Consider the following 27,915-nt stretch of genomic DNA (forward strand, 5'->3'; position numbering starts at 1 on the left):
GTACAGAGAAGTCTTCAGCAAATTACTAACAAGTCTTTAAAAAGTTATAGTTGTTTCTGAGTAAACAAGGCTCTCATTGCAAGCTGCAGAAGCGTTGCTCCAATGCGCCTTACAAAGAGGCTGGTAAGACTGGGAAGAGCTTCAGCCAGAAATGCTGTGCAGATAAACAAGGGATGTCTGCCTGCTTCCAAAGCAGTTTGCCCAGCATGACTCCCAGAGCTGTGGGAGCAGACCCCCTGCTCTGGGTGAGCTGGGAGCAGGATGCTATGAAACCCCTTGGTTTTGTCAAACCCAGAGTGAGCTGTGCTCAGACCTTCAGCCCAGCCCAAACAAGCGTTCGCTGCCCAAAATCACCTCTGGAAGGAATGTCTGTGATTTGCTCTGTCTCTGGCACTGTAATCTTGTTCAGTGTCAAATCCTGTCCTACATGGAGCTGGGCTTGATCCTGCTACCATTTACCCTGAGGCTGCATTTAGATGCTGCTACCCTGTAAGTGGTGCTGTCCCTGAAAACACCCCCTGGATGCCCAGCTTGTAACAGCCAGGTATGGAACAAGATTTGCAACAGCGCTGAGCTTGTCACTACAAGCAATGCCAAAGGCTGCTCTAGCCCAAAAAAGGGGCAGATGTGACTGCACTGGGAAAGCTTGGGGGGAGCTATTTTGGTCAATTAGTGAAATGAGGACAGGAACTGTGTTTTTAAACATGTTTTCTACCTGGTAAATGAACAAATATTTCTGTGATTAGAGCAAAGTAGGAGCACAGTTCCTCAAACACAGGCAAATTATGCCCCTGGTGAAGGTCCTTCCTTACTCCAGTATCTTCTCCCCTCCATCAGAGTAGGCTGGCAAAACACACTTTGACAAGGTGCATGAGTCTCTGATTTGTTAAAGTCACTGAGAAGTCTTTAAAGGCTTTGCTTTGGCAGATGTTTTGGCAATTGAAATCCAGCTCATCTGTAACTGTGTGCCCTTTTGCTTCAGTAAACAAATGGCTCAGGTGCAGAAATCATTCACGTTAGCTGAGTTCCCTCTGGCATGGTTGAAAAACCTCATCTGTCTGCCTCCGAAAAATCAGTGTTGATACCACAGGCACAGAGGGAAAGCCACTGAAGAATAACTAAGTTGCTTTTCTTCCTTTTTTTTTCCTTTATAACTGCAGGTTTTGTGAGAAGCCCAGTAAGTATTTTAAAATGTGTTAGGGAGCTGAAGGGAGTAGACAGAATTGAGGGCTGGGAAAGGTTTGCTACCACATAGGAAACAGAGAAGCTCTGACCTGCAAAGCAAACATTTTCTTTGCTTCATGGGGCAGATTTGAGAGATGGGGAGGAGAGGGTTCATTAGTTTGGCATTTTAACTGAAGATTCTTCTTCCAATCTACCAAGGTTGTGTGGGTTAGTCAGCAACTGGAGAATTGTTTCTCAGAGTTTGGGGGGAGGGGGGTGGTAACATGGGAGAAGGAAATAAAATGGCTCACGCTTTTCCATTTTAGGTTTATAAACTCAAACTCTACCCCCTACACTGTGGGGTAGAGTTCGAGGTTATAAAGCTCCCACAAAAAATAATCAAATCCCCCACTCCTTTGCTAACTGGTTTCTTTTAAAGCCTCTAAAGTTATACACCCTAAACAGTAATCTGGGGGAGGAAAATGTTTTCTTGCTGGTCCTTATTATTACTACTGCCCCTTGCCTTGCCCTGTCCACTGATTCAAGCATAGACTAAAAGCTTTCCAAGCCAATCTCGATCCTCCTGTGTGCTTGCCTGTTGCTGGGAGAAGGGATTTCTACTCGACGCAGTTGATTTTCAATCGCTCTTTCTCCCCACTGATGCTGGGCAACGTGATATTGGTGTAGTGCCACCAATGGCCAGGAGCCAAGGCAATGAACAGCCTGCTAATTAATTGTTCACATTTCTCTCCAGGCCCCCTCCCCAGAACAAACACTGTGGAAACAGGAGGCAGCCGTTTCTATGCAGCCCTCTGGAAATTTGAAGCAGAAGTGGTTTACTGACCGTGTTATGATTTTACAGTGATGGCAAAAAGGACTTCTTGTTGCATGAAAGAAAATGGATTGGCTTTGATATGGGAAAAAAAGATTACTGAAAGTAATCTGAGCCTGATGCATCCATTTCTACCCATTCAAAAAAACCCAACAACTAAAAAGCAGTGTCTATGATGCTGCCTGTAGTCAGTGGAGAAACAGGGACCTAATTTCTAGGCAGTAAGAAGGAATTTATGTTCAAAACACACCAAGCAACTACTATAGATCCCGTTTCTGGCAAAGCTGTGTATATATTCACTTTCAGTTCTGAGGCAGGTAATACTCAGAGCTGGTGGAATTTGTGCATCTTGCACCCTTTCTCACAGATTTATACTTACGTGTCTTTATTTACGTATATGAATAAGTTAAGGGATTATTTACATCACTGTACAGAATAAATCTAAACTCAGTTATCAAAATGCATACACCTGCCAGTGGATTTAGTCTGTTAACACTTTGCATTCCATCTTCAAAGCACCAAACAAACATTAATTATTTACCCAGGCAACTTCCCACTCACCAAAAGGATTAAGAATAACAGGCAGGGTAAGGGATGGAGCTGAGGGAGTGCAGTGTGTTCATAAAAAGGCAGCTTATTGTGTATCTCTCTCCTGCCACGAGCACTGTAGATTTATGCCTTTATAAACTCTGCAGTCCAAGTGTAGGAGTAACCTTTGTTAACACCAACTTGGCAAAATGGGAAAGTCCTCATTCAAAAGCAAATGATCTGCTCTTCATGTTCAAAAGCAAATGATCCGCTCTTCATGTTCAAAAGCTTTGGCCTCTTCTTGGCTTATCAGGTTCCCGTTCAAGCTGGAGGAGCACAACAAAAGGGATGTGAGTGAAAGTAAGGAAGGGACTGTTGCCCATCTTCTGTTTTTCCAAGGCTTTGGTGCAGAGGTTTGCAATGCCGTGTGGGCTGCATGCTTCTCACCTGGGAATGGGTGTTAGGATACAGCACTGCTGTTCCCACTGCACATCTGAGGAGCAAGGCTTCTCCCTCAGAAATAAAACCTGAACACACTCCTAAGCTCCAGTAACTGAACTCGGCATTGGAAACCCAGCTGTTTGCATTTCAGCAAGCAGCACATAGCTGCCAAAGGTTCTTACCATACAGTAGGCTGGTTTAAAGACATTTAGAGTCTCCAGAGCATTTTGTGTCTTCCATGACAACATGGGAAGAAACTTCTGTGAAGTACTCAGGCATTATTAATGTGAAATGACCAATAAATTTCAAAATTTTCAATTCTGGCTACATAAAGATAATCTACATTGATACTTACACCCCTGAAAATGAGCAGCCTCGTTAAGTGCTGCTCTCAGAAATGTTGAAATCCATTAAACCATTCAGATTTATGAAACTACTTGGATTAATGAATGCCTCTGAACATTCAGACCAGAATCAAAAGACAGATTTCAGTCTGAAGATTCAGAATGATCCAAGGGGGAATTGATGCCTCTTCTATAGATGAAAGCTGACAGTGGCTTTTGAAAAAAAGTACCTCTTCCACATCTCCAGGGAACACACTAGTCAGACAGTGAGTCATTGTCTTTCTAAGCAAGAATTCAGTGTCCTTTCACTAAAACAAATACTTCTATTTAAAAATAAATTTCATGTTCAATAATAAAACAGCAGTGCTAAAACCAGCTCAGCTCTATTGACTCCTGAGCTCCCTGAGGTGAGGGAAGGAATGTGGTATTTGGCTTTCTGCCTTAAGTGTACACGTGGGACTATGTGATGCCCACCTAATCTAAACCAAACAAATCCTACAAAAAGTTAATCTCCTTGTAGCTTAGCACTTTCAGTATGTTTGGAGCACCGCCCAAAAAAATCCAAGCACAAATTCTGCGAACCAGACTAGTAATTTAATCAAAGGTAACCATCTCCTGCTTTTTGGCATTTAGGTCCTGAAAAGCATGAACATGCTCAGAAGTTTAAAAATAAAAACAACAAGCCAAACTCGGTCTATAAATTCAGGCCCTGATTCTGCAAACACACACGTTCTGCAAATCAGTGGTACAGACAGATGTGAACCAAGAAAACCGCCTGACATTCAGAACACACAAGGAAATGTTTCAGTGGCAGTGGCTTTTTACTTGTTTGAAATCCACAGCTGGAACTACAAGCCCTGCCTCACATAAACTTGCTCTGAATTTTTTTAGGCTGGGAAGTAGTAAGGCCAGTAGGGTTTTGAAGGGAAAGGAAGTTTACAAAGTGAGCCTTTGACAAAGGGACCTTTACCAGATTTCTTGAATAGTCGTGTTCTCCTTGAGAGCTTCACTGAGGCACTTCACCCCTTTGGCTGTAATTTGATTCTGGATAAGCCTAAAAAAAAAGGCATTTCAAGTCAATCTAACATGCAAACTTATTTGCAGCACATGCACAATCTATGCTCAGCTTGACATCAAGGAGCAAAGCTGTCTGCACAAAAAAATGACTGTGATTTAATCTGTGAAAAATGGTACACGGTATTGGTCAAATGGCCCACATGCAATTTCAGAAACAGAGCTCAGAGTATTAATCTTTTTCTTTTAATCTTGCATGTGGCTGCATTCTGGAGATACTGAGCAATTTTAATTACACAGCTGACAAATTTCTGCTATGAACTGTTCACTGGTGGTATGGGATTGTGGTATTTGGACTGAGACAGACAAGCCTCTCAGCCCTGCTTTCTTACTAAGAAGACTGTGAGACATTTTTAAGTGATGTACAGAAAATTCTGGAGTACAGGCCCTGTGTAGGCCTAGTGTTTTAGCAGTTACGATCTGGAAGCTGCCAAATCCTCCAGTCTTGCTTATCAGACCAACAAGATCTTTGAAAAATAAAGCACTGATTTTGACTCTGGTATGAGCAGGTCAAGTCACAGTGAAGCCAACTTACCAGCTATAAATTATATCTCATCTGAGTTTAGGGAAGAAAAAAAAGCATACATAATATCCTCAAGCAGTGAAAGAGATGAAACAGTAGGTAACTCTTATTAAACACTGTAGATCACCCCACTAGCTAAAGATGAACAAAGGCCACTCATCTGCGTGAGTATAAAAATACTCATCAGCCTAGCTTAATTCAATATTCACCTTTCAGTCTACCATGCTGAGCCCCATAGCTGTGCTCCAACCAGTCCATGTGACTGGTCGTATGAATCCCTCAGGATTCAGGATGAGGCTGAAAATTGGAGTGTATTGAACAATCTCTTAGGGAGGGAGGGAAGGAGGCATTCCCATTGAAGGAGTTTCTGCACTTGGTATATGAATCAAAATGCAAAGGCATCCAGTAGAATCTTTCAGCTACTGGGAAAAGACCTTAACTCTACCTCAAGTTCAACTATCTATATAGGTCCTCAACTTTTGGAGGTATCCACTGGTGTAATTCACAAAGTAGGATATAAATTTGTCCACTGGCAGACACCCTTGGACAATACTGAGCCGTGACAAAGACATTTATCTCAATTACTATGCCTACTTTGGCTGGGCCAAGTTTTATTATGAATACAACCCAAACTGCTCAGTGAATTAGATCTGCAGCTGTGCACAAAGAAATCAAGCACTTCCCCCACCGCCTTTTCATTTTCAGGGTGATGGGCACCACGGCTTCTGCTGCTTTCAAAAGAGGCTACGAGTACTTGGCACCCATGACAGCCAGCACGCTTCCTACAGGGCTGGAACTAGGATTAATACAGGGAGTGGATAGAGTGTGGTCAGCCAAGTCTTTGTAAAGAGACTCCATATCTGATGTTGCCTTGATCACTTGAAATGAATGGATGGCTATTTCCTTTATAGCTCACATCTGCCCAGCATCATCCATTGGCAACCTCTGGACAGGAAAAGCCAATGCTGCTTTTTCTTAGAAGTGTAAAAACTCTCACTGTGATTGCTAGAAATAATCCCTGCTTTCCTGGGGATTGATGACTTGGAGATGCATGTCTTCCATCAGTGTATTGCTAGCCCAAAAAGAAAGCATCGGAGATGTATTTAAGTGTCTGTCATGTAGGTACTTGGTTGAAGAGTTACTTTCATAGCATGATGATAAACAGAAAGAATTGTAATAACCTCATTCTATTCTAGCCATCTGCTTGGTTTGTTTTGTTTTGTTTTGTCTCCTTTTTTTCCCCTTTTTTTTGCCTTTTTTTTGGTTGTTTTGGGGTTTTTTGGTTTGCTGGGTTTTTTTGAAACTTTTTGTTTTGAGGCCGATACTGTTCCCCTAATGAGAGATGAAATCAATCATTAGTTTGAAAGTTACCAGAAACGACTTGAACTTTTCCCTGTATGAAAACAGGTTCCAAATGCTAGACAGCAGCTTTATTAACTTCCCATTAGAACTGTCTACAAGCAGTCAGCTGCATCCAGACCATGCAAAGAAGCAGTTACTGTGACCTACATAGACTTGGAAGGTGAAGCTTTAATGTAGTGTCTGCCAAAGAGCCTGTGCCACTGTGGAATGTAACTCACCATAAATGCACCAGTTTCTTGTTGACCTTCAGCATCTCTGCAAAACTCATTGCTGCCTCATCATCCAGCTCATTTTTAGTCAACCTAAATGGGAGAGAAAATGTTCACTTAGGATGCTGACATTATTTTTCAGCCCCCCATTTTTTCAGCTTGTCTGTGACTTAGCTTTAGACAGCCAAGGGGGGATGTGCTGCTCCTGCCCTCAGCATTTGTAAAGGCTGGACACAAAGAGATATTGAAGAGAAGCCCTGGAGGTAAAAGAGACAGGAGTATCAGATCTTTATTTCTCTGAGCAATGTTCTAGTGATACTTTCTGATGATGCTTTAGTGTCTAAAAGGTGGATGAGGTGTAGTGGGAGAAGGTTCAGACAACACTGAAGAGGTGCAAAAACTGAGGACAAAGAACTTGACTTCAGATAATGGAAGGAGAGAAGATGGGGAAAGCAAGATGGAGGGAGCAGAGTGAGGCATGACACTGGGTCATTGGAATGTATCCCAAGGGACACGTGCTGCTGATCCATTACTCATGTCCACATTCTTCCAAAGCAATATCTTATAGCTTGCTGAGAGTGAAAGCAAAGGGGATGAGGGGAAGGAGAGAAGGAAGAAGGGAGAGTAGGAAGGGCAATGGGATTGGAGGAAAAAAAACAACATTTTGCTCTGGAAAAGGAAGCAGAGGAGAAAGAGACCACACTGTCAATTACCAGAAAATCCTCACGGAGTTGTTGTGTTGCATGGCTTCAGCAATACTTTTGCCTCCCTCTGTCGTGATGCCATTGAATGCGAGACTGTGAAGTAAAGATACAAATGTCTAAGAAGCAGCACCACTTGGCTCTCCCACTGCCAAATAGAAGGCACAATCCTGGACAATCTGCTTCCCAGTTGTACAGCTCAGCATTCCTGTGTTTCAAAGGCTCACATACTTCACAAATCACTGAGTCCTTACAACTTTTACAAGTGAGAGCAGTTCACAGGCTGCAGCCTGAGTGCAGGTCTATCACGCAGTCCACAAGGTTTGCCGTCAGTGAGTTGTGCTCTTAGGGCTGACAGCAGAGTTGCACCCAGTAATTTTGAGAGTTGAGGGTTTAACAAGGACAAAGAGTTGTGCTTAGCAGTACACAGGTTTTTACATGCATTTGTCATCCCTGTATGAACTGGGCACTTTTTCCTTTCAGTCCTTCAGACATCCAAATACACCTTCTGTTCTGTATGGAGATGAGCTTGTAAATGCTTTCCATTGCAAACCAAAATCATTCCTTGGTCTGCCCTTCATTCTTTGAATAGACATTGGCAAAAGCATCCAGTTAAAGTTAAGCTCTGGGCTTTCAGAGTTCGAAAACCATTCCCCACCGCCCCCCCCCCCCCCCCCCCCCCCCCCCCCCCCCCATAATAATGCAAGGCCTCAAAAAAGGTAGAAAGGGGAATCAAATAGAGCAATGGCACAAGTATGTATTGGCATGAGTCCCTCCTATCTTCAGCTTAAACTGGATATTCTCAGTCCATCATGACTGGGCCTAAAGATGGCAAATGAAGTAAACTGATGTAGCAGGGATTGTCTTCCCTTGCTCTTCACATAAAGCTACCACAGGTGCTTACTGTGAATTCAAATCATGGAGCAGGATTAGCCAGATAAGAAATGAAGCCAAGAGCAAGTACACTGCAGAGCAGAGGATTCACCTTGCACAAGTGCCAGCAAACCCGAGCTCGAGACAGCACAGTTACTCCTCTTTATTTCTGCAACCACATTCATCAGCATATTTGTTCTTGTCTGAGAATCCCTGAGCTCTGATTCAAGTTCAAAATGCTTTCCTTTGAAAAACGCAAGTCTGCATGTCTGATGCCTCTGGATGGATTGTGCAATTATGGGAAGATGGCTATTTCAGATGGCTTTTAAGTTTAAATATATCTAGGTCACTGCACCTGTACAGCTTTTAATTTTTAAGCTTGGCTACCCGCTTGCAGAAAAGAGGACAAGGCACCAGCTCTGAAATCCTTGGATCTGAAGTGGCAGCAATAAACTCTCCAGAGATCCCCAAAGTCCCAGAATATTTCTGAAGAAACTAGTGCCATGTGCCACCTTGTGGAGAAACTAAGGAGCCTTGCCTGCTCCCTCACCGTGGAGGCCAGTGGAACTGGGAGACAAATGTAAAGGGTCCCCATGAACCCAGTGCTCCAGCTGTGTAGAGGGACTCCAAAACATCTCTAAATCCCCAGTCTAGCAGGGATGGGCTGTTCAACACTGCTGGTTTGTGCTGTGCTTCCAACCTCACCCATGGCTTCCAGAAGGCTGGTTTGTGATCCATCCCCGAACTCCAGTAAGGACGACATCTCACTAGCACTGAATGGGTGGTGATGTAGCTCCACTGGAGCACAGGATGAGCACAAATGTAAGAATGTCCCAGCCCTTACCCAAACATATTATGGCCTAAAAAGTACTTTGGTAAGAGCTGCTGCACTTTCTCAATAGAAACTTTTAATACTGAGCTCACTGGGAACCCGATTCTGTGACAGCTGGTGCCTCCTTCTGCTAATGCTCCCAGATCAAAATGGCACCTACTGACCATGTGCCTTCACAAATGCCAGAACTCTGTGCAGCATGAGGGGAGGAGGTGCACACAGAGCAAAGGATGCCAGTCCTGTGGTATTTTTAACTTCCCTAAAGGCTGCACAGGGCTCTTTGACAGAGTCTGGCCTCTTGCTTGCACCAGAGACCTCTTGGATGCACAGTAAAGGCTGCAATACCAGATGGCATCCCAGGCCAACACTTAGTGGGAAGAGTCATTGCTTCAGAGCAGGATGGAAACGCCAGCACTACACCGAGCTGCCCTGCCTGGCTCTGCCAGTGTTTTACCTCACGTTTGTTAACCTGGGGTGGTTCCTCAGAGCCTCTGCAAATGCCTTTGCTCCTTCATCTCCAACTTGATTACCCCACATCCTAGTGAAGAGAGAACAGGAGATATCAGTTGTGCTGCGCTACTGACTTGGCAATGTGTTCTCCCTGTTTGTCTCCCCTCCCTTCCTTCCTGATTACTTCACAGTCTTTCAGGCTTGTGAGAAACGTGGCAGGTGCCCATCCCACCAAGGCAGGTATGTTCCACTCCCTGCACATCGCACCAGTAACCTCTGCTGACCCACCAGCACCCTCAGGCGACAGCACAGAGGCAGCTCTAGGAGACAGCCCCCCACAGCAGGAGTGCTTTTGGGATCACCTTGCTGCACACTGGTAAGAAATAGCATTTCCAATGGCAGAACAACCCTTGATTACACAAAGGGTTATTTTGTGAGAGAAGATAATATGGTGCAAGCTGGAGATATTTGATCGACATTTCCTAGCAGTACCTGGTCAAATGCTTTCTATGCAGAGGGAATAGAAAGGATTCTATCCTCTAACCACTTTGCAAATTCATCCTGCATTATGAGGTTTGAAAACACCTCTGCTGAGGTCTACATCATTGGGATTTTCACAGGGATCCTGGCTTGATGACTCAGAGCCACACTCAGCTTATGGGTAATTAGTTGGCAGCTCTTTTCAAATCAATTGAGCTCTGTGGTATCTAAACACATGGACTTCCAGTAAGTTCCCCAGAATTTCCTTGTCCTTCAGAGCCAGAGCAGTTTGCTATTTAAACATTTCTGTCCAATATCCTAAGTCCATTTGGAGTGATCATTTCCTCCACAGGAGAAAATAGTAGTCCTTTGCTGAAATTACAGCAAGTACAGTACAGCAGACCCACCTGTATGGAAGTGTGCAGGTTGCTCACTGTATTTGTGAAATGTTGTAGAACAACAAAATTAAAAGCCAAAAATCTGATTGTACAAATCTGATTTTCATGTTTCATGGCTACTGCGATTTTCACAATGGCCAAGCAGAGATTTTAATTCCATGTATTCAAGTACTAAATCTTAAGAAATGTGCTCTCCTGTAGAGTGAAAAACTGTGATTTGCCAGAGGGGACTGAAAAATAAATAAAATAAATCAAACCTAGCACCTTTGCTGAGAAAGAGGACAGGAAATAAAGGTTTGGAGTACATTCAGGCCCCTCTCCAATAATAGCCCTCTGCAGTTAGGGACAGACTAAGTGAAAAGGATGATGTGAATTCCTTTTTATTCTCCCAGCTCACAACTTCATCAGGATGTGATGCAGAAAGTTTGACAGTTGTAACAATGACATTCAATAACTAGGTGCAGTGCCAATTGTCATAAAACCACACAGACTTAAAAATAACCAAGTATCTCTAGAGCAGCTGTGCTGCTATAAAGAAAGCGGCTAGCTTTACATACTGTCTTCTTGTTTATTTCTCTCTCCTGTAAGGTTCCGTCAGAACAGTGAAAAAGGAAAAAACAGATGCAAAAACCCAAACCAAATGTATGAACTGAAGAACAACAAAGCAGCCCTCCTTTTCCATGGAAAATGTGGCTATGCCTCTACACTCATTTGTTCTAATGCTGTTGTTGAGGAGGGAAGGAATAGCAGGAGCAGGTAATCATGAAAAAAAGGAATCCTAAGGGATTTACAGGTGCCTGGCCAAGATCAAGCCCTAAGTTCTGCTCCTTAGCACTGAACTTACCCAATTTCAAACATTGTCTTGCTCTTCTGGATGGCCTGGGCAAGGCACTTCCCTCCTTCGCTCGTTATTTTGTTTGATCCTATTCTGCACAAAATACACAGATTGATGAGGTGCATCACTTACAACTGTGCAGCTATCAGAACACCAGTTCAGAAAGCCACACAAGTATTTAAGGCTGATTAACTCTGGAGGCTACCTGCAGTTCTCAAAGATTAACCCAGAGTGAAAAAATACAGCAGGCACTTGACCTTTGACTAAAAGATTTTATGTTGTCCTTTGCATATTTTGCATGTCAGCCCTCCAAATCAGAACTATTGCAGTAGAGTCTTGGTTTTGATGCTCAGTATGTTAGAAATGAGCTTTAGGAACTGATCCTCAGGGTAAGGACCCTGGCTTTGTTTTTATTATAATTCATAGTATCAGCAATTGCTACAGAGCTCATGAATTACATGCAGCATGTTTCATAATGCCACAGGGAACAGAATATTTCTTGACTGTGTGTTTCCAGAGAAGACTGCAGCTCATGAGCACAGACTGCAATAATTTCAAGTCTTTCTGTGGTAAGCACAGGCAGTGGCATAGGTCAGTGCAGCAGTCAGTCTCCGGCTGGCATTTTACACAAAGCCTTTTCTATTTTTGGCCTATGTGGATATCAAATGGCTGGAGTTCAAGGGAGAGATAATTGCATATAGGTTGATTTAAAGAACAGACCAACCCCAAATCCCCCAAGTCACTACATTTACATAAAACTGTCTTGTTTGGCTGACTTCAGGCACATGAACGTGCACTCCATCCCTAGGGTTACTATGTAGCCTGAAAGCAACCATCTTTCAACAGGCTTTTTTGTTGAAGCAACATTAAATGAGCAAAGCACTGTCAAAGCAGTGAAAGCACCAAAGTGCTCCTGGGTTTCTAAATTCAGCAAATATTTCAAGTAGGAAGGATGTGGCTAGAGGGGGGTTTCAAACCAAGCCAGTGGTAGAACAAGGACTAGAACCGAAGAGCCCCTGGCTGACAGTTCCTACATTCCCTCCAAAAGCTGACACTGCTGCAGTTACCTCTGGTTTCTGCTATGGTCACAATTAAACCATTGGTTAATGATCTACCTTTATGTTCAACCAATGTGCATGGCCAGACACTCTTATCTGGGGCAGTTCCAGGAATTAAAGGGAACAACTCACCATGTGAATTTGGGGAATTCCAGAGTTGAGGTATGACACCAACACAGCCTGACCCCAGTGGCCCATGAAAGATTGAGGGAATTTGCCTGCTGGAAGCAGCAGCAAGGTCCATGCACAACTTAAGCCTCACTCAGGTGCTCAGACTGGATTTAGGTAAAGGACAGGTCTCATACACTCCTTTAACTCACTACTATATTCCAGAAAAGACTACGGATTCAGAGTTTTACCTGCTGCCATCCACTGCTAAACTACTGCAAAATATATATACAGCTGCAACCTAAATTATATTTCATTCCAAATACATTTTTTGTCTTTTTTTCTTCTCTTCCTCCCCTTTCAAGTTGCTTAATCTTAATTAGGATAGTGCAGAAAGAAAAAAGAAAAAAAAAAAATCCAACATACTTAACATATTCCAGGCTTGAACACTCTTCAATTAGTTTTGCAACATATTTGGCTCCAACATCAGTGATTTGGTTGTTGTATAAGCTTAAAGAAAAATCGCATTGGTAAAAATAGGTTATTACTGCTGTTAAATATTTACAACCTGAGTGTTTTATGATGCACACATAGCATCTATCTTTTCTGTACGGCTTTGTACATATTCACAGTTGCTTGTATTTCTGTTTTGATATATAATTCATATTGTGATGGGCTAGATAAAAAATATAAGGAGACCAGACTGCAAATCATGAATATTTATATAATTTTTTAAATAAATGTTCTCCACAAGCAAACAAAGCTTCCCTTTATTCCTGTGCTAGTACAGAAATAATATTGCCAGAAGATAAGTCAAAAGACAAAACACCATAATGTACTTTTGGTCTTTTAAAAGTCATAAAATCCCCTTGCAAATATTACTGAAGAGCAGATACCTGAGCAGTTGTACTTACATTAGGGCACTGGAGGAAAAAAGCTATTCTTGGTATCCATGTTCACCTTTCAAAAAGTCATTTTTATGTAGCTACTTAACCGAGAGCTGGAAGTCAGAACTAACGTGCCTTCCAGCTTCAACTTCATTAAGAACTAATTAAGCTCTTGAAAGAAATTGGTATGAACATGACACTTGAAACTGCATGTTCCTGACACTAGTCTCTACCAATCTGTATCTGCTTTGCACAGTTGAAATAAATCAGTTTACAGCAGAGAAAACAGCAGGCTATAACTACACATGCTCTCTTGCTTGCAGTCTATCCCTTCCACAGCAAGAAGGCTGTTGGTATAAAAATTAGCACGCTCACACAGTCCAGTAACCTGACAGTGGTCCACGCTGTGTCACAGAAGGTGATGCCAGCAGGAGGCTGTGAGGGAGTGTGATGGGAGAGGAAGCTGTGGTCCCTGTCCCAGTGAACAGTGTCATTTCTGACACAAAAAGCTGCTTTGCTTAAATGAGGAGGTAACTGTAGTTTCCACCCCACCTCTGCTGTGTCAGTACTGACAACATTAGAGCTTTATTATCTAGTATCACTGCCGAGTGTTTTGCTCAGGTTGGGAACCTGGTACATACCCCAAGAAAGACACAATTTGGTACTTGGAGAGTTCTTCATACAAGATCCTTACGCCATGATCTGTGACCTGATTTACACTGAGCCTGGAAAGAAGGGAATGCAAAGTCTGAATCAATACAGCTTACAAATGTTCATAACCCATGAGTTAACAAATAACTGGAGGCCTATGCATTTTCCTTTGCTATTTCAACAGGTCCTTATTCCACATATTAAAAGCTGTTAAGGGAAATATGAGCTCAGCTTCATATGGCTCACTCCAAAACCGATTAAAATCAGAGAGCCTCGGATCTCCTAGGTAATGCCCTGGAAGCTGTCCACGGAACTGAGAACAATAAAATGTAGGAAGTCAGTCACCAGATAAACATCTCACCCTCCTCCTGTGCTTACTGTGATTTCAGGAAGAAAGTCTGCTTAACACCCCAGCAAAAGCAAGCTGTCCAAACTACTAGTCTTGCAATCTTCTCTCTGAGTACGCAGTGAAAGCCAGGCATCTCGAAAGTCACAACACATTCAGCCTTCACCAAATAAAGGTTGTGAAAAGCCCTGGCCAGAAAGCAGAACTGTGCTCCCATGGGTGTGCTAGATGTTTCTAATTTTATTGTCCCAGCCAGACACAAAACAAATCAATGTCAGTCATTCACAGAATAAAAATGCTTCTTCTCACAGTTGTTTTGGGGTGGGGTTTTTGTTGTTGTTGATTTGGGGTGGGTTTTTTTTGGTAACTTCTCAAGATTTTCACCTTCCCTAAATGGACAGGTTCAAGTGAAGCATTCCAATTGCCATGAATCACATTTTCTGGATAAAGCTGTCCCTACGAAAACATTTTGACCACATATAATTTGCACACAAACTCAGTAGCTGAGGCTTTCCTGCTGAGAGCCCTTTATCATCAACAGCCTCCCAAGCCTTTGCTAGTTAGCAACCTGGTCCCTTTGGAATGCACCAGCACACAGGAGAGATCAGCCAATTTCTACAGATCAGCACAGTCTGCTTCTTTGAAAGGGATGGTTAAACTGTTGGAAACAACATTTCCTGACCTGCAGAAATTGCTCATTGGAAATAAAAGTTCTAACATCTGAAGATCCATAAAAACAAAAAGGCAAGCTATTTTGGCAACCTGTTTTGGTGCTGGGAATGGCGTTAGGATCACACTGTGTATGGCACGATCACATGACAGGCACAGAGAATGAAAGGCTGGCCTTTTCTTCTTTGTTCTGTCTTACATACTTATGCATTTTCCCCAGGAGTTTCCTTATTGCTTTCTCTTGGGAGGTCAGTCAATTTGCAAATAACTGGGAAAAAACCAAGAGTCACTGGCTTTGGTTTATTCCTAGAGGAAAACAAGGCAAGGCACAGCCAAACAGGAGGAATAAATCCAGTTGTTAAAAAAAAAAGAAAATCTCATGAGGCTGTAGGAACTTTAAAAAAGATATATATGAAGTTCCTGATTTTCTCCACCTAAATGTCTGGACAAATAAGATATAGCTACATGGTACTCAAAGGGCTGGAGGTGAAACAATCTGGCCTGTGATGTTAGTCGTGGAGTTAGTTCTCCCTGTTCACACCAAGCCATGCCCTCCCTTCATGTCACCTCAGGGAAATACCACATCTGAAGGCATCAACTACATCCTTTCACAGAGGTACATGACAGCTTTTGTCCTATGAAAGCCAGACACTTTGACAGAATGCAAAAGCAAGAAATTCAGAGCTTCTGATCAAGGGTTATTGTGAATAGGAGATCCTCCCTTACCCCTTATGACCAAGGGCAGAGATGGCCTCAGGCAATCTTCAGATAATGGAGGATGCCCTTATGCTTCCTTTTTCCCTTAAGCACCTTCTCTCATAAAAATCCTCTTCTAAGACAAAACAATTTGAGATGGAGATAACTAAACCTACAGGTTCAAACAGTCTGCTTCTAAGGACTTCTTACCACCCTTTTCATTTTGGTTTCCAAATTCACAACTTATCTCTGCTCCAGTGAGTAAATGAACAAAGATTTGAGAAGATCTGAAACATTAATTTCCAGCAGCACTAATCCTCATCTTTCTCCACTTGTGAGAGCAATTCCTTCAGCCCACCAGTTTGTGGAAAAAACAAAGAATACGCAAGGACCTGCTTACATACGGAGACTCCTACCTGATCACTGCAAGCTTGCTGAAACAAGGTTGCAGCTGCTTTATTCCATAGTCATTGATGTTGTTGTTGTCCAAATCCAGAGCCAGGCGCTTCTGGAAGTGGTGCACAACAAAGGAGATGGCGCTGCAGTCGGCAGAGCAGGCGTTGCAGTAGGACAGCTTGATGTAGTTGGCGTGCATGCGGCGGGCTGCCATCCTCCCCACCTTCTCACTCTGCGTCTCGTACAGGCACCTCAGCATCCACACAAAGTTGGGCTGCACCTGCACCTGATTGTAGCTTGTAAGCCTGGACCGAGTGAAGCCTTTCAGGTGGGATTTCATGCTCTTCCCAAGGTATCTGATGAGTGTTTTTCTCTTCCTCTTAATGACCACAGGCGAAACTAAATGCCTGAAGAGCTTCTGCCTGGATCCAGAAAGTAGGCCACAAAGAAACATGTTGGTAAAATTAAAGTGCTCTTTATTTTGGAAAGGATCCTCCCCTGCTAGTTGTTTCTTCAGCCAGGGGATACGAAGGCAAGTAGGCTGGGCAGTCTCCATGGAAGAACATTCATTGAAAAACTCAAGTAACTCCTTGGTACCCACCTTCTCCTCCATAACCAAGAACAAAGCTGTGAAAAAAGACTGAAGGGTTAAGTGCAAGAACTCATAAGTGGCCTGGCTGTCACAGCCAGTGTAACCTTTAACTGTCCTGAGAAAGCCCAATTGCAAATCTTCTTCAGAGATGCTTGCTGATGAGACTTCCTCCTGCTCAAAGATAAAGGAAGAGCTCTCCATCCCTTTGTAAGCCATTTTACCCAAAGCTAGAAGACTTTCCTTTCTTGATTTGAACATCTCTGCTTGGCTCCTGATATTGCTCTTCAGCAAACTTGTTTTTACGGATCGGTTCAGGTGGACTTCAATCATGAGCAAAAATACGTCTGTTAATGTAACAGAACTGTCTGGAAGCTCGTGGCTGTCAAACATGGAGTGGAAGTGTTCAAAGCATTTAAAGATAATCCAGCAAAATAAAGGCACTGAACACAAACTGCAGAGATTTGGATTAGCTTCCAACTGGTTTGATACCAGTGCTCGTCGCCGCTCATCTTTGAAAAACATAGCTGTGTATTCCTTCAGGTTATTCCTGGAGAAACCGCGGAGCAACACTTTCTTCCTAATGATGTTTTTTTGGATCTCAGTTCCTGTCCTGGCAGTGAGAATTTTCTTGGATCCCTTAAGAAGCTTTCCTCTGAGAAGGCTTACGAGCAGTGCCAGGGGGTGGATGGGTTCATCGGGTGAGCATATCTCAGGTACGCTGCTGAGATCAAAGTCAGAATAGATCTCATCAAAGCCATCAAAAGTGAAAAGAACTGTATGAGGGAACTGCAAGATGTGATGGAACACTTCTGTAGGGTCCTGGTCTGGGTAGCAATTATATTTGAAGAGCAGGTCTTTCAAACATATGGCTTCATCTTCCTTGAAACAACTAAACATCCTACACCGAAAACGGAAGAAAAACTTGGCCCCTACGTCTAATTCTTTTCGGGCCCAAAGGCTTTGTATCTTTTGCAGCAAGATGGATTTTCCAATTCCTGCATCACCGTAGACATAAACAGTCTCTCCATCTTCATTAATTAGCCCAACTGCATCATCAAAAAGGGCTTCTAGTTGACCCACCTGGCCAAGACTCTCGTTGGTAAAACTGACCAGCTCCATAATACTGTTGGAGTAGGTTTCTTCAAGCAGCATCTCCTCCTTCTGAGCGTACAACATAACAAACTTGGAGTCCCGTCCCAGTTCATGTCTGAGTTTCTGGCAATACCTGCTAACTAAAACCACAGTGAACTATTACTAAAGAGAGTGTTATTTAAAAAACTACGAACACAATGACCCATCACTTTGGGAACTCAGAGGGGGTAATACACAAAAGTAATTCTAATGTGAAAAGGGTTCTTTGGCAGATTAATTCTATTTGTGCTGCCATCATCACTCACTTGGGAAATTCAGGTGCTAAAGAAAGGTGAGCCATCACTTCCTGAAAGCCAGTACTGATGCTGCATTAGTTTAAGGGGCTGCTGTCCTTCAGGTGAGACTCAAAGCCAAGCCCCTGACCCTTTGTTAAATGCTGCTTAACTCTCTGCAAAGGCTTGTTGGAGTTGTTGGTCACTGATTTCACTGTATTTATATTCTACTTGCAGTTCTGTCAGGTAGGTCATTATTATTTCCTAACCTCTTTAGTCATTTATATTATTGCAAATAGAAGCCATGCATTTTAGAAACCAAGTGCCAGGCATCTCAAAAGATTTTTTTAAGATGACAGAAAAAAAGAGAACCTCAGTTATTGTGCAGTGTTGGCTTCTGGTTTTCAACAGAAACTTTGCTTCAGGTGGGGACAAAGTAATTTTTATATTTATGTGGTATGGGAAAACCTCTCCAGAGGAAATAATTCCTGCAATACTTAAACTCTGATTTTTAGGGTTGCTAAAAATCATCATTTAGGATGATAGAATAATTCTGGTTGCAAGGGACTTCAGAAGGTCTAGTCCTACTTCCTGCTGAGAACGGGATCATTTCTGACATCAGATGAGGTTACTCAGGGCTTTGTCCAGCTGGATCTTGAAAACCCTTAAGCATGGAGACTGCACAGCCTCCCTGGGCAACCTGCCTCATTTCTTGACTTTTCTCATCATGAAATACTGACTAGTCCATGGCCAAAACATTACAGTATTGCTAATAAATTGTAGTAGAGGCCTAGAAAATACTAGAGTTGGAACAAGGTGGTTCTGCCATTGTGCTACACACCCACAAACAAATGCAGAAAGAGCCTGAGTTTAACAAAACTATGTAATTTATCAGCATCACCCTTGTGTTATAGGGTGTGCCTTTTAATTTGGCTACCACTGCTAGCGAGCACACAGTTATGTTCCCTGGCTGTGCCTGCCTGAACTCTTACTCTCCTGCCACCTGGTTGGAGCTTCCTACCTAACAGGGCAGTTCTACGGGAAGGGATAGAGATGCACGACCTTACCTGGATCTGTGTTTACCACAGGTTTACTACAAATATTCTCTGAAGGCTCATAGCCTATTTCATCCAGCCAAGGCTGAAGCTCATAGTAAGCATCAGTGACTTTCTGCAGGACATAGATGAAATATTCTGAAACTTCTTCTCCCTTGCTTTGAACCAAATCTAGAATTTTGCGAACCTGAAGGAACACCACAGGAAAGATCATTGATACACAGCATTTTATCACAGCAATACTTGTCAGCCGCTTTAGGATCCTTTCTGGACTGGAGCAGGGGCCAAAATCAAAACTGGTGCTTCAAAAAGGTGAAATCAAAATCTAGCTCTGAACTGGAACCATCACAGAACTCAACTGCCATTTGTGTTTGAATGGTGCGAGAGAGTTGGTTCTGCAAGTTAAGGTGTGAACTTGTAGCTCAATCACACAAACCAGAAACAAAATGGATAAATACCACTCCTCAAGAGTGATATCCAAAGGATTCCCTCAGCTTGCCAAGAAAGTGTATTTTAAATCCTTTTAAAATGAAAACAGAGGTGGTTTCTCAGTGCCCTAAATTCACCCTCCGTTTTGTAAATACTCCAGTCACATTTGGATTTACTTCAGGATCCAGCCAGGTCCACAGCAGGGTAGGCTGAATCCCTCCCTGGATCTTAATGCTGAGCCAAAAGCCTACAACTTTTCCTTCCAACACAGCAGCTCAATTCTCCACGCTCTCTCTGTGCAATGGCCCCACTGCCTGCAGTTATTACCAAAGCTAATGGCACCAGGCAGTGGCTGGAGCAGTTCAGCACAAAGTGTCACCTCCACGGGCAAGGCAGAGGGTGATCTCTGTGCACCAGCACAGGGCAGTCCTAGTACAAAACCCGCTGCAAGACAGAGCAATCATCCAGGGGCACATTTTGAATGTCAGGATTCCCTTGCTAGAAATGAATGAAGAATGCAGTTCTAAATCAGACAAAGGGTCTCCAGAGACTGTGGTCTCTTGTGAGCTTAAACCAGAGTGATGTACATGCAGCAGAGCAAACACATGGAGCTTTTTCCGACAATTTGTATGCTCTAAAAAGCAATTTTATGCCTTCCAGAGAAGCTCCCACAGAGTCCACTTCACTTACGCTACTGTGGCCTGCTCTCTGTCTCTGCTTGGACTCCTGATGCATGGCCTCCCCCTCAGCTTTGGTACAACAACCGTGCATATTATGCTGCACAATAAGAAATTGAGATAATCATACAGTGTGCATTTATTCAGCTTTGACCCTACACACAGTGTGAGCACTGTGTTACCATTTCAACATGCCAGCAAGAATGATTATTTTATGAAAATCTGCTCTGTTGGTGAAGTCCAAGGTCTTTGAATTTTTTATGGTTTGCTGCCCCTAACTGAGACAGGGTTCTGAAGCTGCCTGATTGGTTGGTCTGTGAAACAATCTCCTCGACTGTTTCAAGTTATGATGCAAAGACCAACTGTGTACATGGTAGTTTTCTCCTAACGAAAGGAAATAATTTTTGCTATTGATGTCCAAAGACGAATTAAAACCCCAAATATGCCAGGGCACATCAGTTTTCCAAAGAGACATTTACAACGTACACAGGTCTTTAAAGAGAAAGGAAGGTGTTCATACAGACAACAAACAATCATTAACTTTTAAAACAACATTTCATTTCTGTCTCTCCTAAAGCAGGATGATCTGTCCCACAGCATCCTAAAGCACATTTTCCTTGCTATACTCTAACAGCCACGTGGCAACCACTTTGTATCAGAGGACAAAGCTGCATCTGGGAGGGACAGAACAGCAATTATCACCCTGCTAAATTCTTACAGCTGCCAATGGGCATAGCCAGCAGTACCAGCCAGTGCTGGAAAGGGAGTGCTGGAGACACTCATCCAGAAAAAATGGGGTGGGAAAACTCCAAAATAACAAACATTAGAAAACATACTAGATGCAAAATTGTCAGATAAACCCTTAAAATCTGGTGATAATCTGGTGATAAACTGAAAGTAACAAAATGCTTCACTGGATAGACAAAAAAAAAATATACCTTATCTGCTTGAGTAGGAAACTGGACAACGATCTCTGCATCTTCAGTGGAGAAGTAGTCGTTCTTAATCAAGTTATCAATCAAACACTGCGTGTTTCGGATCCTACCGACCAGAAGCTCCCGGTGAACCTTCAGCAAAGCAATGAAGGACTGAGGGCGTGCTCCTGGAGGTTTTTGCGCAGAAACGTCCACATTAGCACAAAGTTGGCCTTCCATAGTTGAGATACCAAGAAGCTGCTCCACCAAGCCACATCTTTGAAAAACTGTCCATTTGTAGTGACAGGTCAGCTTGGATTTAACTTCAGACAAACAAGAAATCTGTCCTTCGTATCACTGAGCCTGCAAAAAGTAATTGTACAGAACCTCAGTTTAAACCTTATTTTATGCATATACATCCTTCAATTAGACATCACAGAATACTCCCAAACTCTGTATAGTATCATGGCCAACTTTTTAATAACGTTTCTTCTTCAGATCCTTTCACTTATTTGTTCAGGTTTTGAAAAATAAAAGATCTACAACAGGCAGTCTCCCTCCTGTACCAGTATTTTACTCTAGCTTGCCTCAAACACCACCACTGGCATCTGCTTTATTAACTGCCTGCTCCTAGTGCATAATTTAATATTTTTTATTAGCTTTTCATGTTTCAGTAGACAAAGCAGGGCATCTGTCCAAACATAATCTGGACAAGGAAATACACGGAATAAAATTATACTTCATAGCAATTAATTTTTTAGGAGGAATTAATTTGTAATAGCAATTCACGCTGCTTTTTCGTTGTTACAACAAGAGACTGTATAAAGTGCTGCAAATATAATACCTGTTCCTGTAAGCAAGGCCTTGTGACCTCTGAGGCAGTTTTAGCTAAACTAGGGAAAAGAGTTTAGCTTCAGGACACCAGGTTCACCAACACAAGGAGGGATGTTATTTTGAAACCATACTCTTTGGCATGAATTCTCTCTCCTTGTCTGGAAATGTATGTATGCACAGTGTATGCCCTTGTTCCCTAGACCACCCCTTGGGAGGTCTTTTAGATGTCCATTTATTTCTGTTTTTCTCTACAAGGCATAAAGCAAGAGGAATCAGGATCAGATTGCTCTCTACTGTATTACTAAAGCAGGGCTTCTTGTAATTGTAGTTAATGTGCCCACCATATAGTAGGCATGAAGTTATATTGTAATCACAATTCAACAGTAAGTTCATTTAGGTACTGTTTAGTGACAAACTTGCACATACGATTTCCCATGCAGGAAGCTAATTTTTTGCCAAGATCACAACTGAATTACCTCCACACAGACAATGAGAATCTGCATGATCAACACAAATGACTCACAACTCCCACTAACAGTTAAAACACACTGTTGTTTCAGCGGGTGAAGATACCTGGAAGAATGTTCTTAGATTCTAATTACAGTCATATTAACAAAACCAAAAGACAAAACCTTTCAACAATTCTGTAAATGTGCCAACTATGCTGCTACAAAATCCTCTCAATTTCCCAAGACATTTTGCAGCAATGGCAAAATTTTTCAAATGATCCCCAGCACTCCTCTGTCAAGCCCTGCTCACAGATTATTCTAAGTGACCTGCTACTGGAACAATCTCACTTCTATGGATTTCCTGTATCAGAAGCTGCTGTCTGCATCAGTGAAGCTTCTCCTGCTTGATGCTGGAGAAAGACACAGTTTATGCTACTGCATTTTAGTGATACTAACTATCTACACTCCAACCAGCAGGGCAAACCAGCTCAGCTCCTGGGATTTCCCAGTAGGTCCCAACTTACGGTTACTGACCTGCATGGATGCAGATAATTGCATTAAGAGTTGGGCTCTCCAAGGGCTGAGGCCTGGCAAATCCCCAGCATAACCGTTCTGGGTCACAGCCAACTCCCCAAACAGCAAAACTGTTTCAAACAAAAGGAATGTAGCCAAGTGATCTCAATTTCTTACCACACCAGCAAGTGACTGCATCGACTCAGACAAATCAACCTTTCATTACCCCATTCAGATGACCCACCCGAGGAAGTGGCTGATTTCTGAGTCACTCAGCTTCCTAGAAGCCACACTGGCACATCTCTCTTTGTTCAAGAAAGCTCATTCCGTAAATGAAGACCAAGCATGTTGAAAACATAATTTAGTCTTAAATCTTTGTAAGCTTTAGTTAAAGAGATAGCATCATCTTAAAACATGCAATAAAAACATTAACCCTATTCTTTCAAGATACTGCATCCACCCAACACTCTGTGCTTGCCTTGGCTGTTCTAGGACCACATTATTCTAATGCATTTTCTTCTTAACTTTGGAAGAAGAACTGAGACAAATATTCAGAAAGCCATACGAACAAACCAACATGCTGTCAAGTGTACAAACCGAATAGAAGCATTTTCTTCACTATTTCAGTTCCATCTACAAAGAGCATAAGAAAAGAAAGAAGAAATACAGCAGCAGGACAGAACATGAAAAATATGGAACGACCAGAAGGTCTCAAAGATGTCTGCCCTGCACCTAACTACATCCAAGTCAGTACAAATCATGGCTGCTGCTGGAAGGGGTGTGCATACAAATTCTGCAGGACAGAGCAAGTTCCCTTTCACACAGGGTGGTCTGCAGGAGAATGGAGAAACAAGAAGCGAAGCAAAAAGGAGTATAAAGTGAGGCTAAACATCAGGGAAATAAGAACAAACAAAAACGCCAAGCAGGGAAGTCAGGACTAGCAATATGAATTCTGTGCACGCTGATGTACTCAGTGATATTTCCAATGAAAATATTAAATTTAATGCAAAACCCCACACCATCCAGTACTAGACTACTTAGTACTTTTCATCAGTCCTTTTTAATAAGAAAAAAAATGGAAATTTCCACCATTCACAGACTAAGAAAATCCATACCAGATGAAGAGCTGAACTGCTACATATATTCAGAGCAAAGCATATCAGCTATATGAAGAAACTTGACATACATTATTCCATTTCACTAGGGCTTTCTTTGTGTTGTTGAGGGTTTTTTTGGTGGTGTTTTTAAAAATGTGAGGCCGGTGTGTGACAACATGAGGTCTCCAACTTATCCACAAGCCTATCACCTACCTCTCTTTCTGGAAAGAGCCCCAGCTTCCATAGTGCCTCAATAAGAGTTTTTCAGTGAGGGAACACAAGGTTACTATGTCTCTTGTGGAAGGATCTGTCAGTTTTACAATGCTAGGTTACACATCTGGTATGTTTAAAGGTGAATGCTTATGCAGCTTATAAATAGGCATTGAAAGCACTCCCTTACTAGAGTGCATACAGTGTTCTTTGCCTTATCTTGGGCTCTCCAGATGCTGTATTCAATTCCAGTGCAATTCGTGTGACTGATGTTGCATCAGTCATGGGGATGCTGGTAGAAAAGACTGAGACACACATTAATGTGAGACACCTCAGTGTACTGCATTCCATTTCCAAAAGGGCTAAAGAGAATAAAATATTTTTTTCAGAAAGACACCTTAAGGCTCTTACAAGTCATGGTCAAAACAGATCACCCGTTCTAACAGCAACAGCTTGTGAACACATCTGTTTGGAGAAATGAGCAAGAAAAAGGGAAAGATTTGCAAGCTTGACCGAGTAGCTGAAACAGCAGAACACCTAAGGAGGAATGGAGACAGACAAGAGAGATGATGCCTGAGTGAAGTAGGAGTCTGGTATGAGGAGACAAACAGGAGAAACACTTATGGGGAAAAGATTCCTATCTGGGAACAGAATGGACTTCTTGTTCCTAAGAGGAAAAATAAAAATACCCAATTACTTACTGAAGAGGCTGCCAATGATGTTGGAGAGGAAATGCAGTTAGTGATTTTGAGGACAGCAAAGTCCATCAGGTGAAGAAGGCAGGAAACAGTCTAGAAGGAATTAAAAAGAACCTGAGAGCAGAATGCTTACCCGCCAGCTGTAAAAGCCAAGAATAAAGGGAAGACGGTGTCTTAGCCAAATGAAATGTTGATGGGGATTCAAGTTATATGAGAAGCAACAGCCAGTGTGGCAATTAATGCTATCATAAACCTGTGCAACTGAGAATAAAAAGAGGAAGCAAGATGGGGATCAGGCCAGGAATAAGGAGGGAAATGAAAAAGGGAAATGAAATTTGTCATAGTAAGAGGTACAGTAAAAGCATCAGTACTTCCAGCAAGGTTTTGTACAATCCATGTCAATAAGCTGCAGTGGCGCTGATGCCTTCTGCATGAAGGCACTGGCACTTTTCTCGTGTTTACTCTGAGTTCCCTCTACTCTCACCATTGTGCAAACATATATACATTTCTACTTTTCCTGGCCCTGCCCTCCTCACATCCTCTTTTTACTAAGATCTCCCAGCTCTTTCTTCTAACAAAATTACGATGCCTGTTCTATTTCCAATGCTGCAAGACCCCAGCAGTAAAGAATCTGCTGGTTTATTGCAACAAGGTCTTATCAAAGGTAAATGCTGTAGATAAAAGGTCTGAAGGATCTTACAGAACAGCTAAAGAACATTTCCATTTTTTGGTCAGCTAGGGAATTGAGTCCTTGCTGAGCTGGCTGCTCCCAAGGAGACTGTGTAGGATGAGGCAGTAAAGGCAATACAAAGAGCAACTTAATAAACAACTGCCCCTTAAAGCAACTGATTAGAGACCAATCTAGAATATTTCTGAAGAGCTGAAAACTCAGTCAATACTACTTCTTCTGCAGTCTTGCTATTCTGACAAGAACTCTAAAGTTCCTCTAAATTGCCTGTGAAATAAAGCCCTGAGCTACTTAACCGAGTCACCCGCAAACAGTAGCTGGGATAGCTCAGGATTTACACAGCACCTAGTAGCCAGCTCTGGCAGGACAACAGTGAAGCATACAGACCTGAGTGCCAGCCCAGGGCTAGTGGAGTCCCCACCAGCACAGCCTTCTGTCCGTAGCATTCAAAACACAATCACTCTTCCAGAGGTGGCTGTATGAAAACTATGCTCCATTTCATATGAAATGGAGCCCTATGCCCTTTTGTCTCTCCAAGTCAGATTTGTTTCAGAGAAAAGCTATTTTACAGTGCCAGTTACTCACTACAGAGTCATTACAGCAAGAGTAGAACGGGAAACTGCTATGCTTGATAATCTGGACTCTGTAAGGAGAGCATAAATTCAACTTTTTGCTATCATTGGGAGAGACAGAAAAGGGATTGATTTTCTACATCTTATGTCATGCATGCAACAGCAGTCAATCCATGACTATAATAAGTGAATAAAACACCTATTTCCACACAGCAGCTCTCACTCTTAAAAGAACTTCAGCTATTTTGCTTAGTTCAAGAACAGTAAAAAACATGCAGAAATCAGAGGCAAATGGGCATATATGCTACACAAAAAGTCTGCGTGTTTGATGAGAAGCAATGCAGTGTATTCCCACAGGTACAAAAAATAGCCTTTCATTATTATAGCAAAAATGGCGTGTTGGTAGAGCTTGTACAGAGTCCCTGTGCAGATCTTAAATTATTCTGTTTGTGTGATTTAAAGCATACTCATCACACCCCCCTTCACAATCTCTGACTATCATCACTGATGCTACATACATCAATAAATGCCCAGGGAGCCGTATGCTAACATCATGTTCCTGTAAATCCATTACAACTCACGTGCTCTTGCATCGCTCAGGGGTCACAGAGATCAGCATCAGTGGTTTTTCCTCCCTCCCTTCTCTTTCTCTTGTGACTGTATCATAAGCTTTTGTAAGCACCCCTAGTTATTTGAGGAGCAACAGATATAAAAGAACGCAGAAGAAATTATTTCTAGTTCCATCTGGTAAAATGATAAGCTTTTCTTTAAAAGGCACAGGCTTTGACAAAAATATTCACATCCCTCATAGGTTTTGTTCCTACATACCTTAACAGATTCCTTTGCATAGAAAGAGAACTTTTTATATAGTGTTTGGATGCATTAAGAAGCCCCTGTCAAGAAGACTTTATGTGGCTTCCTTGTAACTCCTACCCGGTGGGAAAAGATCAATAAATAATAAGGAGCCACTACCAGAAAGCAGAGAAACTTTGTCCAACCAGAGAAATCTTGGGAATTTTGTTTGTTTGTTTGTTAAGAGACAGAGGAGGACGGGGCAATTTGCTGCTGTCTATAAACATGGAATTACTTTTCTCCTGTCATTTATTCTCACATTCAACCAGCAGTGAGCCCTACACTGGAAAGCTGCAGTTGATGGAATCACGGAGCTGACGGAATCACGGCCAGGCCACGGGCACCATCCCGCCCTGCGAACCGCTCCCGTCTCCCGCTCTTCCAGCTCCTTTGGCGTTAGGAGGGCAAACCGCGGGGCCTGAGCGAGTGCCGCGTGTGTGGCCGCCGGGCCGGGCTCTCCGCTCCGGCAGTGGGGGCAGCGCCCCACGGCTCGCCGCGCCCCGCCACCGCCGCTCAGGGGGCAGCGAGGCGGCCGCCAGCGCAGGAGCGGAGCCACGCATTCCTCCCCGCTCCGCCGGCCCGGGGACCTCGCCACCCTTTCCCAAGAGCCCTCAGGAGCACCACATCCTCGCCAGCATCTGGAGCACCATTGACGCCGGGGCAGCGCTGCTGTGTTTCGTACCAAGGCGCCGTCCCCACGCCGAGGAGCGGCGGGCGCTGCTGCCCGTGCCCGCTCCCGGTCAGACAGCGCCAGCCGCCGCCTCCCCCGGCCGGGAGGGACCCTCCTGAGGAGACACGAGGGAGCGCCGAAGTTTCCAGCTCAGGAGCGGCGCAGCCCCTTCCCCTCCCACCCTGCGAGCCTTTCACGGGGTAGCGCAGAAACTTTGCCGTACAGACAGCAGACACTGTAGCCCACACCCGCCAGCCCCGTCCCCCGGCAGCCCGCCTGCGCCCCGGCCCTTCCCCGGCACTCACCGCGGCGGCCAAGGCACGCCGGCCAAGGGAGGAGCCCACGGGCGCTTCCCTCACCCCCTCCCGCCCCACACACGGTCTCCTCCCCAGCGGGAAGCGGCTCCTCCCCGCGCAGGAATGGTCCTTCAGCAGCATCGCATTC

General features: G+C 43.3%; 1 protein-coding gene across 3 annotated transcripts; it reads right to left on the reverse strand.

The window, feature by feature from the left end:
- On the reverse strand, positions 1–27,822 carry NOD1 (nucleotide binding oligomerization domain containing 1). Of its 3 annotated transcripts, XM_040081057.2 has the most exons (12): positions 27,777–27,822; positions 20,913–21,251; positions 18,881–19,055; positions 15,878–17,681; positions 13,741–13,824; positions 12,639–12,722; positions 11,056–11,139; positions 9,338–9,421; positions 7,191–7,274; positions 6,487–6,570; positions 4,280–4,363; positions 1–2,850 (listed from the first exon to the last, which is right to left on the reverse strand). In XM_040081057.2, exons 2-12 carry the CDS (start codon positions 21,126–21,128, stop codon positions 2,778–2,780), a joined length of 2,856 nt encoding a protein of 951 aa, XP_039936991.1. In that variant the 5' UTR covers positions 21,129–21,251; positions 27,777–27,822; the 3' UTR covers positions 1–2,777. The 3 variants fall into 3 exon arrangements, 2 of the variants coding, with proteins under 2 accessions (XP_039936991.1, XP_039937003.1); XR_005703420.2 differs by lacking the exon at positions 1–2,850 and having other exon boundaries at positions 4,303–4,363; positions 6,487–6,734; positions 27,777–27,810; XM_040081069.2 differs by lacking the exons at positions 18,881–19,055; positions 27,777–27,822 and having other exon boundaries at positions 7–2,850; positions 20,913–21,036.
- Between the last annotated feature and the right edge of the window lie 93 nt (positions 27,823–27,915).

Source organism: Hirundo rustica, chromosome 1, assembly GCF_015227805.2.
Source record: "Hirundo rustica isolate bHirRus1 chromosome 1, bHirRus1.pri.v3, whole genome shotgun sequence".
In the NCBI taxonomy this organism is placed as follows: domain Eukaryota; kingdom Metazoa; phylum Chordata; class Aves; order Passeriformes; family Hirundinidae; genus Hirundo; species Hirundo rustica.

What these genes read in the sequence shown, in the direction of transcription:
- NOD1 (XM_040081057.2), bottom strand. Translation starts at nt 21,128, where the DNA reads ATGGAAGGCCAACTTTGTGCTAATGTGGACGTTTCTGCGCAAAAACCT. An exon ending in TTCCTACTCAAGCAGATAAG is followed by an intron (nt 19,056 to 20,912) that starts GTATATTTTTTT and finishes GTGTTCCTTCAG; the next exon opens with GTTCGCAAAATTCTAGATTT. An exon ending in CCCAGGTTAACAAACGTGAG is followed by an intron (nt 7,275 to 9,337) that starts GTAAAACACTGG and finishes TTTACTTCACAG; the next exon opens with TCTCGCATTCAATGGCATCA.